The 15,106-nt window shown below is 40.6% G+C and overlaps 1 protein-coding gene across 7 annotated transcripts in view; it reads right to left on the bottom strand.

Moving 5' to 3' along the window:
* The window catches only part of BBS4 (Bardet-Biedl syndrome 4), a 52,013-nt gene that overhangs the window by 8,438 nt on the left and 28,469 nt on the right, over window positions 1–15,106 (bottom strand). For 6 of the 7 annotated variants that reach the window (XM_004056450.5, XM_055363707.2, XM_004056451.5 and 3 more), the window contains 6 exons: window positions 14,594–14,705; window positions 13,147–13,219; window positions 7,127–7,180; window positions 5,322–5,449; window positions 2,038–2,092; window positions 338–406 (listed from right to left, as the gene is read on the bottom strand). In XM_004056450.5, coding sequence (XP_004056498.3) covers window positions 338–406; window positions 2,038–2,092; window positions 5,322–5,449; window positions 7,127–7,180; window positions 13,147–13,219; window positions 14,594–14,705 — 491 coding nt within the window. Of the gene's footprint in view, window positions 1–337; window positions 407–2,037; window positions 2,093–5,321; window positions 5,450–7,126; window positions 7,186–13,146; window positions 13,220–14,593; window positions 14,706–15,106 lie in introns of those variants that run through there. The other variant, XM_004056453.5, reaches the window with a different exon arrangement.

The raw sequence follows: 15,106 nt of genomic DNA, 5'->3' as shown, positions 1-15,106 counted from the left end.
TACAGGCGTGAGCCACCACGCCGGGCCGCAGATTTATTTTTGACAATAGTTGTGGAGGCATTGCTAATTTCCTAAGTAACACATAAGCTTTACTAGCACTATGATCTGCCTTCTGCAGGGGTTACACGTCTATTATAACAAATGTGCACTTTTAGAAGATAAGTAGAGCATACTTGACACTATTTTCAAATAAGAAGAGCCACCTTTTATTTATATTTTTTCTGTTTCTCAGGTATCCAAATTTAAGAAGCTATTCCTGTGCTTTCCAGGGTCAGATCACCTCTAGGAGCAGTGGGACCGTCTATATGAAGGCCAGAGCCTTCACAGCCTGTAATACCTTGTAGTTGGTAGGGTCATAAGTCAGTGCATTGCCAAGATGTTCAAATGCCTTCTGGTAAATGCCGAGCTTGGAAAAAAAGCAAACAAGACAATTTACATCAGCAAGGAGATGGCAGTTAAAAGAGTCTGGCCAGACCAGGCGTGGTGGCTAATGCCTATAATCCCAGCACTTTGGGAGGCTAAGGTGGGTGGATCACCTGAGGTCAGGAGTTCGAGACCAGCCTGACCAACATGGAGAAACCCCATCTCTACTAAAAATACAAAATTACCCAGACATGGTGGCACATGCCTGTAATCCCAGCTACTTGGGAGGCTGAGGCAGAAGAATCGCTTGAACCCAGGAGGCAGAGTTTGCAGTGAGCCGAGATCACGCCATTGCACTCCAGCCTAGGCAAAAAGAGTGAAACTCCGTCTCCAAAAAAAAAAAAAAAAAAAGTCTGGCCAACCTCACCCAGAACAGAAATGCTCTGGCTTTTTTCAGTTCTCTTGACTTTAAAAAAAAAAAAAAAAAAAAAAAAAAAAAAAAAAAAAGCAGCTACAGTTACCAGATAATAAAGAAAGAAAACTAAAAATCCCAGTCATGGTTTTCCTTCTATTTTTGTTAATTTGTCACCTGATAAGGTCAAAGTATCTATTTGATAAGAACCATCTCTGCCACACTAGTACTGTTCCACATTAATGCCTCTTGGCAGGAAATGAGCTGGGTATCCTCATCTCCCGTGGAGCCAACCTCCCAAGCCAAAGCCCAGGAAGACCCAGGGTTAAGCTCCTGATTCCTTTTAAAGAAAAATGAAATAGACATAAAGGCCACCACAGAGGCAGGGCTGGAGGCAGAATCAGCTGACCAAGGAACTTGGCAAATGTGTATATTGGGGAAGGGGGAAAAGCCCCTTGGATACCTGGGCCCTGGGTCCTCAGTCAGAGAATCAATGGAGCTAAAAGAATCCCATTCACATTCAGGAATGTTGAGGGGACAGAAAACTTCTTATTCTAGATAAAAGTATACTTTGCCTTCTCTCTTTCCAATAGGACTCTGGCTGGGAAGAAAGATCAAAAGAAATGGCTTTGCCCCAAAGCCCTAAGTGCTCACTTGTATCTGTTTCTCTCCTCACAACAAAATAACAGCCTCCAAGACCAGAGTTATTTCTCATATATGCTTTTTCCTGGATAGCAAAAGAATTTTTTTTTTTTTTCTGAGACAGGATCTGGCTCTGTCACCCAGGATGGAGGGCAGTGACTCAATCTCAGCTCACTGCAACCTCTGCCTTCCGAGTTCAAGCAATCTTCCCATCACAGCCTCCCAAGTAGCTGGGACTACAGAAGCATGCCACCATGCCTGGCTAATTTTTGTATTTTTTGTAGAGACAGGGTCTCACTATGTTACCCAGGCTGGTCTCCAACTCCTGAGCTCAAGCGATCCACCAGCCTCAGCCTCCCAAATTGCTGGGATTACAGGCATGAGACCACACCCAGCCTAGATAAGAATTATAATTGCACTAGGCTAAAACAGAATTGCTTCCAATTTAAATGCAGAAAATTAATTCCTTTAGCAAAGAGTATCAAATAGAGAGAGTGTAGTTCATGAACTTTATATGACCTTTAGTAAAATAAATATCAGAATGCAGGAAAACCACCATACACACAAACCCAAAACCATTTCTAACATCAGTGCATGAATGAGTACAGAGTTTTCATTACCTGTAAGTAGAGTAATCCTAAAGTTGTAAGAAGCTCTGTATTTTCTGGTGAGAACCTGCAACATAGAGATGCTCAGAGGGAAACAAGATGTAGATGAGAAACACGGAGACACATGCACGGTAATATGCCCTCGTGCAATACTTGACAGACCCCACTGAGCCTCTTCCTCCCCGTGGAAATACCTGAAGGCAATTTGGGAATTGCCATCAAAAGTAGATCATCTCAACCCTGGTGATAAGGAGAACTGCTCAGCAAGAAAAATGAGGCTTAGAATTCAGATTCCTTTCTTAGGGTAAAAGTCCTAAGAAAGAACCTATAGAATGTTGCATGACTGTCTTGGTCACACTGATAAAATTAAAGAACAATGCTTTATAAACCAAGTCAGCCTAGAACACACACAGTTTCACCAGTCCTCTCTTGTGGGATTTTTTTTCTATTCTCATTGTGCTCACAATGCCAGGCAGCATAATTTTCTATGTAATTTAGGATCCCAAGGCCCCTAATGCTGTTCTCTCCACTTAAACAAAGAGCTATACCAAGTAGCCAAACTAAACAAAATAAGGAAGATACATACCAATCCTAGGAAAGAAGGTGCTACTGACCTTTGGGAGTAAACACTGATGTAAGTAAAATACTCACATCAGGGATTGCCTGCTCAATCCCTCACTAGTATTTGTCTTTGTCACAAAACCAAGGCAACACTGAGTTGAGATGATCTGACCATAGGATCATCAGACAGTTTCAACAGTAAAACACCAAAGGGCTATGAACAATGTCTTCTGCTTCTAAGGAATGATATAGGGCACTGATTACCTATAGGAAGACCTGAACCAGAAGATGCAAAGCCCCAGCCAGGGGAGGCCTGAGCTGACCAAAAAGAGCTTTCTCAATTCAACTGGGAATCCGCCTTTCACTTTCTGCCATAATAAACAACCACTTTGATCACTTCCCTCCCCAAAGCCAGGTAACTTCTGTAATTCTAGCAATATCGGCTTCCCCACTACAACATGACTACTCTCTTCAAAGCAGTAGGTCATGAACAATGGTCTCTATCTTCTCAGTAAGGCTTCAGATTTTAGCTGTCCACATTTCTCCCTTAGGAAATTTAGTGACCAAAGTCCTTGATCAGTTACTGGAAGAATGTTCCCCTTGGGATTTATGTATGCTATTCTCAAAGAGCTAACCTCTAGAAGGCAGGGGTCAGGGATCAGGGCTACTACCTAGCACCACAGAGGCACTGAACATGTTACATGGCTCCTTACTACTTGCCCAAATATACAGCCTCTTGATGACAAAAGTCTCTTCTGTAGCTTAACAAACCAAGTGATTTTTCTGTTTTAGACACAAAATATGGTTGAAGAAAATTCAGAAAGCAGTGCTGTGACTGATATAACCAGAAAATTTACTACCATGGTAGAAGACAAAGATGATTAACAAATTAATAGAAATCTAAGTTTAGTTCAGAATCTAATTATTAGGAATAATAAGCCTTGAACCACAGACCAGACATTCTATTAAGGGACCAAACAAATGAGACAAAGCATTTTGCTATAGCTATCCCATTTAAAAGAAACAACACAAGGCCAGGCACAGTGGTTCACGCCTGCAATCCCAGCACTATGGGAGACCAAGGCAAGCAGATCACTTGAGGCCAGGAATTCGAGACCAGCCTGACCAACATGGTGAAACCCTGTCTCTGCTAAAAATACAAAAATTAGCCAGGGGTGGTGGCGTGCTCGTGCAGTCCCAGCTACTCAGGAGGCTGAGGCATGAGAATCGCTTGAACCCAGGAGGCAGAGGTTGCAGTGAGCCGAGATCGCGCCACTGCACTCACCCCTGGGCGACAGAGCGAGACTGTTGAAATAAATGAAAGAAAGGAAAGAAAGGAAGGAAGAAAGGAAGAAAAGAAAGAAAGAAAGAGAGAGAGAGAAAGAAAGAAAGAAAGAAAGAAAGAAAGAAAGAAAGAAAGAAAGAAAGAAAGAGAAAGAAAGATGGGAATGGGAGGGAGGGAAAGGAAGGAAAGAAAAGAGAGAAAAAGGAAGGAAGGGAGAGAGGGAGGGGAAAGGGGAAGGGAGATGGGAAAAGGGGAAAGGGGGAAGGGAAAGGAGGAAGGGGAAAGGGGGAAGGGGGATGGGGAAAGGGCGACGGGGAAAGGGGGATGGGGAAAGGGGGATGGGGAAAGAGGGATGGGGGAAGAGGGAAGGAGGAAGGGGAAGAGGAAGGGGGAAGGGGGAAAGGGAAAGGGGGAAGAGAAAAGGGGGAAGGGAAAACGGGGAAGGGGAAGGGAAAATGGGGAAGGGGGGAAAAAAGATACTGGTCTCATGCTAATAAGGCCAAATGTTTTGTTTTGTTTTGTTTTGTTTTTTACTGAATCAGGAGATTTCTGTCCCTAATAATATCTCTGAAAACAGAAGATCTGTTATTAACATATGATACCAAAATGGCAGACTGTCGGCCAACTCTTAAATCTGTTATTTCCTTCTTCTTGAGTGCATGTCTGCCCACCTCCCTTGTAACTATCATGTAGTTTTGAACCATGGAATGTAAACAGGAATGATGTGTGCAATTTCTGGGTCATTTAAAACTTATTACCAAGGCCAGGTGCAGTGGCTCACACCTGTAATTCCAGCACTTTGGAAGGCTTAGGCAGGAGGATCGCTTGAGCCCAGAAGTTTAAGACCAGCCTGGGCAACACAGCAAGACCCTGTCAACACAAACAGTTTTTTTTAAAATTAGCTGGGCATGGTGGCACATGCCTGTAGTCCCAACTACTTGGGAGGCTGAGGTAGGAAGATCGCTTTAGCCCAAGAGGTTGAGGCTGCAGTGAGCTGTGTTCTCCACTGCACTCCAGCCTGAGTGATGGTGTAAGATCATGTCTCTCTCTCTCTCTATATATATACAGCCAGATGCTTATTCCATGCTTAGCTTCCCAAACCATCTCCTTCCACCACAGCCTGGATGTGGATGTTACATTCAGCATCAACCATGCAGGTAAAGACAACAGCCTAAGGAATGGTGAGTTAATAAGGAAGAAACCTGGATCCCTGGCTGACCTTGTAGAATAGAGCTGCCCAGCTAACCTAAAGCAGCAGTCATCCTTATAGGTAAGAAAGAAACACAGTCTACCTTATTGAAGCCACTGGGAGCTCTTAAACTTCAGCTTAACCTTTAACTCATACAGTAAGTAATTAATCAAACATATTCACTCTTTTAGGCTTGGGAGTTCACATATCCACTCAATTTTTTTAGTTTCTCCCTGTTTTAAAGGAAACAGATACACTTACTCCACTGCTTTCTTGTAGACTTCAATGGCCTTGTCCAAGTCTCCCTCCAGCAAGTGGATCTTCCCCAGCATTATATAAGTCAGATCGTGCCTATTAAGATTCAGGGCATTGTGCAACTGGTCTTGTGCCTGACAAGTTTGACAAAATAAAGAAAACCAAATCACTACCACTGAACGAACTATACCTTTATATGGCTAATGTAAAGACACTTTCTGCTGTATTGACATAGGAACATCACATTTCAGCAAACAGCCCCCACTACCCAAAGACCAAAACATACCAAAACTGTCCTTGTTGAAAAGACAGCTGGCAACATGGGATATCTGCTTCTGGAGCCACTTTGAAGAATTTATACAAGACGATTCATCTTTCTGAATGTTTTCTGCCCGATATTCACACCTATGACTCATACTTCATAAGTCAAAAGGGCCATCATAGTACAGTGTAGAGTACTACACTAAACTAAATCCCAGCTGTAACACTGACCAAGTGCACAACCTTCCCTATGGTGGGCCCAGATTTCCCCACCAATGTGATGATAAATGAATAAATAGATTGTTCTCATTTATTCACCCAACTGCTTTCTGTTCTAGATGCTAAATATATTTGAGTTTATAAAACCAACTCCTTGCTCTGGAGGAGCTTACCTTCTCCTAGTAAACAAAAGGGCTTTGTTTAGTCATTCACAGATTCAACAAGCATTTATATAAATGCCAGGTATTGTATTTGCCTAGCCTGTTAGCTGTACAGTAAAATCTAAATATATTTCTTCTCAGCACAGATCCAACCAAAGACAAATCCTTCTTTTCCCCTGACTCAGAATAATCCTGTGAATAGAAATGTGCCTGTTTGAAATTGTCTCTGAAGAGAAAAATCTCCTAACCAAGTATATAAAACTATAGATCCATCTACAAAACCTAAGGGGCCCACTAAATGTATTTTATGTATATATATTGTTATCTCAGGAGAAAAGTTACTTTTACACCCCAACTGCTAATCTGCATATTTTTTTTCACACCAGTGTGGGATACTAGTTACACCAGTCTGCAAATTGACACAAACTAAACATTGTCAAATGGGTACTAACCAATTCAGATTCTCAGTCCTGGTGGCATTGGAGAAAGGAGAATAAAACTTCACAATCACTAACTGTGAGCTCTATGAAGGAAACTACCCAACGCTCTCATCACTAAGTTTTAGAGCTCTCAGTAATTTTGTCTACTCCTCAATTATGATATATACTTTTTCTTACCTGAGTACCAAATTTGAGGTAAGCTCAACTTGTCTTCTCTGATATAGGAGTCTATAGCTTAATCACAGTGAAATATAAATTCTCATCATGGAAAATAACTAAAAAATTAAAACTGAAAACTCAGAAATCAGATCCACTTAAAATTTAAAATTTATTTTCAATGACCCTAAAAACTAAGTTGCCGTCAGGGCATGGAGATAGCTCACATGGTCATGATCACACCTTTAAGACTTAAGGGTCCACTTTTTGATATGTATGTTTTATTAAGCATCTGTTTCTAAACTGGGAAATTTAACTGGAGGTAGAGAAAAAGAAGAAAGGAGAAAAACTGCCATTCCCTCATATTTCTAGAACTTTCCATGTTCTTATTACAAGCAGAAAACAACAGATGAATAACGACAAGTGAGAAAACAGAAAAAAATGTATAAAGGTACTTTCAATTTTCAGTTCCAAAAACCTCTGCAAGCACTAGGGATAATACCAAATGAGCAATGTAACAACTTCTGCAACAAGTGCACCCTCAGTGAAATCTATCACCACTTCTATAAATTACCTTGTTGAACTGCTTCAGGTATATGTAGCAAACTCCTAGGTTATGGCTGATCTCCTAGGCTCATAAAAAAGAAGGAAAACAACTCAGGTGTAATTCCACAGTAAGTATTAGAGTGAAACAACAGACATCTAGAGATTGTTATTGCTCGGCAAGGTTCAAACTTTAAACTATGCATTACAGTCAGCTTTTTATTAGAGTTCACACTCAAATATATTTAACTGTTAAAAATAAGTTCCTCAATATAAAAAAATGCAGATTATAAGAAATAAAAGCAGAATAAACAGGTGATCTTCCTGGATCTATGGGGAACCCTGGGGCACATACCCAGCCCATCCCCATACCTTTTTTCTTTAAGAGTTGCCCATCACCCATACCCTTTGCTCCTTCTTCTCAGGAGAGACTACCCACAGCCCCTGCTGAGAGGGCTGCTAGCCACACATTTCCGCCCTTAAGGCAACACAGTTGGATAGTGACACCTGACTCAACTGAAGTCCTTTCCCTAGGAATCTAGAATTGGAAGAGAACTAGTTAGTTACAAGTACTAAATTTACTAGGTGATGTGGACTTGAGGACTGACAGCGCCACCTGGAGTCTGCTGTGATGGAATACATGTAATTGGAGCCATCTGCAGAAGTCTAGAGCTGACATGGGAAAACTATGGTCCATGGGCCAAATCCATTCCCTGCCCTTTTTTATAAGTACAGATTCATTGGAACACAGACACAACTATTGTTTTTGTATGGCTCTTTTGCATCAGAACTGCAGAGTTAAGTCGTTGCAACAGAGTCTGTATGAAGCTATACAAATTAAAATATTTATTAACTGGCCCTTTACAAAAAAAGTTTGCCAACCTTTGATCTACAGAAAGAAAAGATGAAGCAGAAAAGGCAGAGTAGCTACCTTGGATGCTGATGCGTTCCAGTTCTGCTTCACTAAAAGACCAACCTGCATCTCTTGATACTGTTTTATGGACTCTCAAATTCCTTTATAATAAACCTCCCTTTATTTAAGGTAGCTTTGGAAAAGGAGAAAGCAAGGGTAAGGAAAATGCTCTTGGGAAACATAGTAAGAATTACCCTATTAGTAGTGGAGATGTGTCCCCGTCTGAGGAAACACGGACCCCCAGGCTCAGAGATAACAACTGATTTAATGTTTTCCAAGTCTCCAAAAATAGTAAAAACAACAAAACAGCAACCATTGGTTGAGCACCTACTAACATCAGGCTTTATGCCAGATGTTTTCATATACGTTACTTTAATTTTCAGCAAACCTGCAACATAGTTATAATCTTTCCAATTTTACAGATAAGGATATTGAAGCTCAGAGAGGTTGAGTAGATTACCTAACTTAAGACAGAGAGTATTGGGATTTTTTTTCTTTTTTAGTTCTATATCCTACGGAGAATTTCAATCACACGTAAGTGCAGACAGAATTAGGTACTAATCATCCTGTCCCAACAACCATCCAATCCACACCCCATCTACTCCCACAACTTTTGTAAGCAAATAACAGCCCAACGTTTTATCCACAAATGTTTCCGTATGTATTTCTAAAAGATAAGGCCTTTTTCTTAAACCTACCCACATCGTCATACTCGAAAAAAAGTAGTGACTGCTTGATATTAGATATTCAATTACGTTAAAATTTCCAATTATCTCACAAATGCCGCACATTTAAAAATTTTTTTTATTCAATCACAAATCATGTCCATATTATAGAACACTGGGATTTGAACTCAGGCCTGCTTCCAAAACTTGTATACTGCCAACTTTGTCATGCTATAAGAATGCATGCATGGAGAGAGACAAGGCAGAAATAAAGCCTTTCTTGTCCTTTAAATGTCCTGCTCTGCAGTAGGAATTGTCAAGGTAGGTAAGTAAATAGATGTCCTGAAGGCTAACCTCTGACCTTTTAAAATCTTTGACATAGATAGTTGAGAAGGCAGCAATATACCTTTAACAAACTAACTGCAAAAGAAATTTGGAAAGGGCAACAGAACAAATCAGAGTCAAATCCTATCTTTCAGGAGGTAAGGGAATCCAGCAGACATCCTGCAAAGGCAGTTGGTACAGTGGAAAAGATCACAGTCTTAAGACGAGGAATCTTAGATCATCCTAGATCACAGGTCTGAATTCCAGTTCTGGCTCAGCAACTACCTCACTGTAGCAACTTCCATCTTCCAAAGCCTTAGCTTCCTCACTTGTCAATGGGGGAAATTCTCCCTACTTAACAGAACTGTTCCAAAAGTCAACTAAGATAATGGCAGGAGGAATTACTATTCCCCTGTTGCAGCAAGACTGTGGAATACCCTGATGAGTCCAAGAAAGTAGGACTACAAGGTTGTTTCTTTTTTTTTTTTTTTTTTTTCTTTTTTTGAGACAGGGTCTTGCTCTGCTTTCCATGCTGAAGTGCAGTGACACAATCACAGTTCACCGCATCACTGCAGCCTCAACCTCCCGGGCTAACGTGATCCTCCTACCTTGGCCTCTAGAATAGCTACTAGGACTACAGGTGCACACGACCACTAATTTTTATTTTTTTTTCTAGAAACCGGGTCTCTATGTTGCCCAGGCTGGTCTCAGACTCCTGGGCTCAAGTGATCCTCCCCACTCAGCATCCTTTTAAAGTGCTGGTATTACAGGTATGAGCCACCATGCTCCAGCTACTATAAGGTTTTCTACAGGTACTTATGAAATATGTAGGGTAGGTAAGGGCTGTTAATAAAAGTAAAATTCAAAATCATTAAAATATTCTAAAAAGAAAATAAAAATGCCATGAAGGGGAAAATTTTAAAGAAAAATTTTAAAGTTAAAAAAAAAAAAAAGGTGGTGGCTCACACCTGTAGTCTCAGCACTTTGGGAGGCCAAGGTGGGCGGATCATGACGTCAGGAGTTCGAGACCAGCCTGACCAACATGGTGAAACCCCATCTCTACTAAAAATACAAAAATTAGCTGGGCATGGTGGTGGGTGCCTATAAATCCCAGCTACTCAGGAGGCTGAGGGAGGAGAATCGCTTAAACCCAGGAGGCAGAGGTTGCAGTGAGCCAAGATTGAGCCACTGCACTCTAGCCTAGGTGACAGAATGAGACTCTGTCTCAAAAAAAAAAAAAAAAAAAAAAAGAATGGCTGTTTTGTGAATGATCACATCTACTAGTAACAATGGGATGGTTATCCCAAGTGAGTCAGTAATACCAAATGAGCTCTTTCAACCAACTGGATAGATTAAGAAATACGTTCCATTCCCCCTGTGACCCTGAGCTCTCCTGCTTTACCTCTTCCCTATCTCCCTCTATGGGTTCTCTTCTTCTGCTCAGTCCTTCAAAATTGCTTTTTGATGGCTCACACCTGTAATCCCAGCACTCTGGGAAGTTAAAGCAGGAGGATCACTTGAGGACAGGAGCTTGAGACCAGCCTGGGCAACATGAGACCTCATTTCCACAAAATAAATTTAGCCAGGCATGGTGGCTTGCACCTGTAGCCCCAGCTACTCAGGAGGCAGAGGCAGGAGGATCACTTGAGCCCAGGAGTTGGAGGTTACAGTAAGCTATGATCACCCCACTATACTCCAGCCTAGGCAACCTTGTCTCTTAAAAAAAAAAAAAAAAAAAAAAAAGTTTAGAAAGTAAAAAACTGCTAGCATCCAGGGATGTTCCAGGGATTTATTGGTGGGCCCTGGCTCCTCCCTGGCCTGTATGGTGACCATTTGTGGCACTGGCCACCCCCATGATCCTGGCCCCCATAGAGAGTGCAGGGCTTCCTCCCTGCATTAAAGCAGTAACTTTTCCTGTGCTGTCTCAAACAGACAAAAAAAAAGTAAAAAACTCTTTTTTTCCAGGGTCCCATCCTCAGCTCATTGCAGGGTAATGTCAACCAATCTAATGGTTTCAATTACCACCTTTATGTTGCTGACTCCAGAATTCACATCTCTACTCCAAAACACTTGAGTTTCAGATTTCTATATCCAACCCTACTGGACACATCTCAATTTAGATATCCCCTCAGAACCTAAAACTTATCATATCCAAAATCCTCTGAAAGACAGGATTTAACTCTGATTTCTTACCATCACCTTCTTCCAAAACTTGCTCTTCTTCCTTCATTTCCTATTCTAGTTGAGTATCTTATAATCCAACAGTCCATCTTTGCATCTCCAGGGCATAGACCAGTGCTTGGCATATAGCAGACATACTCATTTTTTGAAAAACCGACTGAATGAAAAGTACATGAATTTTTCTTCATCTGTAGTTTCACTCTGGCTGTTAGCTATAACATACTCCATGGCATAAAGACTCAACTCAATCTTCCGACGTACAGAAGAAAAGCAACTGACAAATTGAACACACTTCAAAAATAATAGTGCCCCGTAAGAACTGCAAAGGAAATCCATGCTAATTCTCTGTACTAATAAATCTAGTTCTTCACTCACAGATATGAATGTCTCTCTGAGAATCACCAAATACTTGAAAAATACCAACAGCATAAAATAGAAGAACCAAAATGCAGAGAGGAAGAAAAAGATAATTCTGAGAAGCAGAAAAGAACTTCAAGAATCAGAGACATTGAAGAAAAGACAAGATTTTTGGAAATTAAAAATACAATAAAAGGAAATGAAATAAAAAATATTGGATGGATAGGGTATATAACAGAATACAAATAGCTAAAAACAAAAATGATGATATGGAAGATAAGACTGAATACATGTCCTGAACATATAATAAAATGACAAGGAGGGTCAGGCGTGGTGTCTCACACCTATAATCCCAACACTTTGGGAGGACAAGGCAGGTGAATCACCTGAGGTCAGGAGTTGGAGATCAGCCTAGCCAACATGGTGAAACCCCGTCTCTACCAAAAATACAAAAATTAGCCGGGCATGGTGGCAGGCGCCTGTAATCCCAGCTACTCGGGAGGCTGAGACAGGAGAATCACTTGAACCTGGAAGAAAGAGGTTGCAGTGAGCCGAGATCACGCCACTGCACTCCAGCCTGGGCGACAGAGTGAGCCTCTGTAACCCCCCCATCACACACAAAAAAAAGGACACAGAGGTAGAAAATGAGAGGCAAGTTAAGAGTTGTAGAGAATAGTTAGAGAACATGTCTCATAGAGAATGGAAAACAGTGTGGCAGATGCTGCTAGTTATCTACTTGCCTACTTGCTACCTACTCTTCTCTTTTTCCTTACTAAAAGAACCCTAATTTTGTTTAGAGTGGCAGTGTGACCAGATTAAAAACGACATTTAACCAGCCTTCCTTATAGAAGGGGAGCTGATATGACATAAGTGGAAGTCTGTGGGGGACTTCTGGGAAAGTTGTGCTTTCCCAGTACAGGCTCTGTCCTTTTCTCCTTGTTGCTTTCTCTTTCTCCCTCCCTAGAATGCAGATATGATGCTGGATGCAGCAGTCTTCTTGTAACCATGAGGAAAAACTCTCAGTCTTGACATCCTAGGACCACCAAATCAATGCCAGCAACTACTTACCTGGACATCTTGTTTCATGAGAATTAAAAAAAAACGAATTTGTAAAGCCAATGTTTAGTCAAATTTTCTGTTGCATTTACACACAATCCTCAATTGATACAAAGAGAAGGGGAGGGGAAAAATAAAGAACTACTCAAAGGCCCTGACCCAAAGAAAGGCAAGGGTCTTCAGAATGAAAGAGTCAACTGAATGTCACACAGATGGGGATGGGAAAAAGACATGAAACACAACTAGATGCCTATTGCTGATACTGTGGAATTCCAATGATGAAAAAAATACCCAAAGCTTCTAGGGGTCATCAACAAGAATCAGACTGGTAAGAGACTGCTCGTCAGCAAACTGCTAGAAAATCATGCAGCAATACCTGCAAAGTTATGAGGAAACATGGTTTTTGATCCTATACTTATACAAATCATGAATTAAGTATGAGGTTAAAATCAAGACATTTTTGGAATATAAGAATTCAGAAATAAGACAGCCAGATGATAAATGGAACTATTAGCAAGTTTACTAATAAGAAAGAACTGAAAGTTCTCTACTTACCCAATCTTTCTGGTTGAGTTTAGCTGCTTCATTATATACTTCAATGGCAGCTTTATGTTTTCCCAAAAGAAATCTGTAAAAGATATGTTTTCCATAATTATTACCTCAAAATTCTTAGAAGACTAACCCTACTAGTCCCACATTTTACTCATATTTCATCGAGCAGAGAATTCTAGAAGCCTTTTCTCTATGAGGTGGTTGTGCTGGTTTGGTCAGTGAAGCTGCTATACACTAACAGCAGAAGCTCTCTTAGTAGGGATTGCACTGGCAGCTGTTCCAAGGCCTTGGTCTCATTCTATACCAATTTTAGTGAAAGTCTTGTGGAATTTTTCTTCTACAATGTACTATAAATGCAGACCAAAAAAGAAATAAGCCTAATGATATATCATGTTAAGCAGTAACTACCATCATTTATCATCACCCATTAGGGACACGTCCTTTCCTTCCAAGACTAAGTCTCTTTCCTTGATATTGGATCCTGAGTTTAGAGAGAAACAGGGAAAACCAAGCTCTATGCAAAAACAACACAGGTGTGAATGGCAATGTGGCTAAGAAAGGGGAGATAGGAACTCCATGGAACAAAGGACTGAAAAGGGAGTACCTAGTAGTTTATAAACACTTGAGATTCTTTCCATCTAGGAATCTTTAGGACATTCACTCAACAAATAGAGATGCTCCTCAACTTATGATGGGGTTACATCCCAGTAAACCCATTGTAAATTGAAAATACTGTAATTCAAAAATGCATGTAATACATCTACTCTACCAGACATCATAGATAGCCTAGCCTATCTTAAGCATGCTCAGAACACTTACTCTGTTCCATGGAGTTCCTATCTCCACTTTCTTAACTACATTTGCTGACAGTTAGGCAAAACCATCTAACACAATGCCAACTTTATAATAAAATGCTGAATATCTCATGTAATTTACTGAATACTATACTGAAAATGAAAAACGGAATGGCTGTATGGATACTTGAAGTACAGTTTCTACTGAATACGTAACAATTTTACATCATTGTAAAGTTGAAAAATTATATAAGTTGAACCATCAGAAGTCAGGAACTCTCTGTCCTTACTAAAAACTTACTGTGTGACAAATACTAAGTGTTAGAAGAGTAGATGAGAAAAATTCCAAGGATTGCCAATAAGTTTAGAAGACTTAGGGTACAAGGTGTCTCTATTTACATGATAAACAATATCGGTCCCCCATCAAACTAGAATGCACAGTGTTTAAAATGCTTAGTTCCTTAACACTAGTTATCTCATTTTCTCAAATATCAAACTTAATCCATGCTCTTCAGAGTGAATCCCACTGTACCTATTAAACCATTCCCCACTTGTGTATCAGGCTGATGCAGCTGCCAGTAGCAGGCTGGACCTAGGAATGCATTTTACACTGTTCTCTGTGAGTGCCCTAGGGCCTCCAGGTTGCCAATACTCACAAAGATCTGGCCACCTGCTTGAGGTTATCAGCACTCTGAGGACTAAGAACTGCACATGTCTGGAAGAGTTCTAGGGATTCTTGGATATTTCCTTCTAGGCGAAATATCAATGCTGCCAAGAAACAGAAAATACAAAAAAAAGTAAAACCATGTTCTGGGAAGAATGGAGCCTGGGGTCAGAAAAATTGGAGAAGAGAAAACTGGGAAACCACATCGAGTAAATCCTTTGGACAACTGTATCCTTAAAACAATCAGATATGGCTTTGGACAGGCTGAAACAACAACCCAAACTGCTGACAAGCTCAACTGTCTTTTAGCAAGGTAGCTCAAACCTACCTACTTCTCTCTCTACTCCCAGGATCCATCACATAGATAATCAGTTCCTTTGCAAATTATCACACAAACTCTTCACATTAACAACATTTTGGGGCTTCCCCATCAGATGCTTCATTTATCATAATTTACTTCCAACTGATAGTTTTCAGAGCGAACCCCCAAATGGGGCAAATGAAA

Source organism: Gorilla gorilla, chromosome 16 (genome assembly GCF_029281585.2).
Source record: "Gorilla gorilla gorilla isolate KB3781 chromosome 16, NHGRI_mGorGor1-v2.1_pri, whole genome shotgun sequence".
Classification (NCBI taxonomy): domain Eukaryota; kingdom Metazoa; phylum Chordata; class Mammalia; order Primates; family Hominidae; genus Gorilla; species Gorilla gorilla.
Note: the sequence above shows the minus strand (reverse complement) of the source record. Positions and strands in the feature narration are given on the sequence as shown.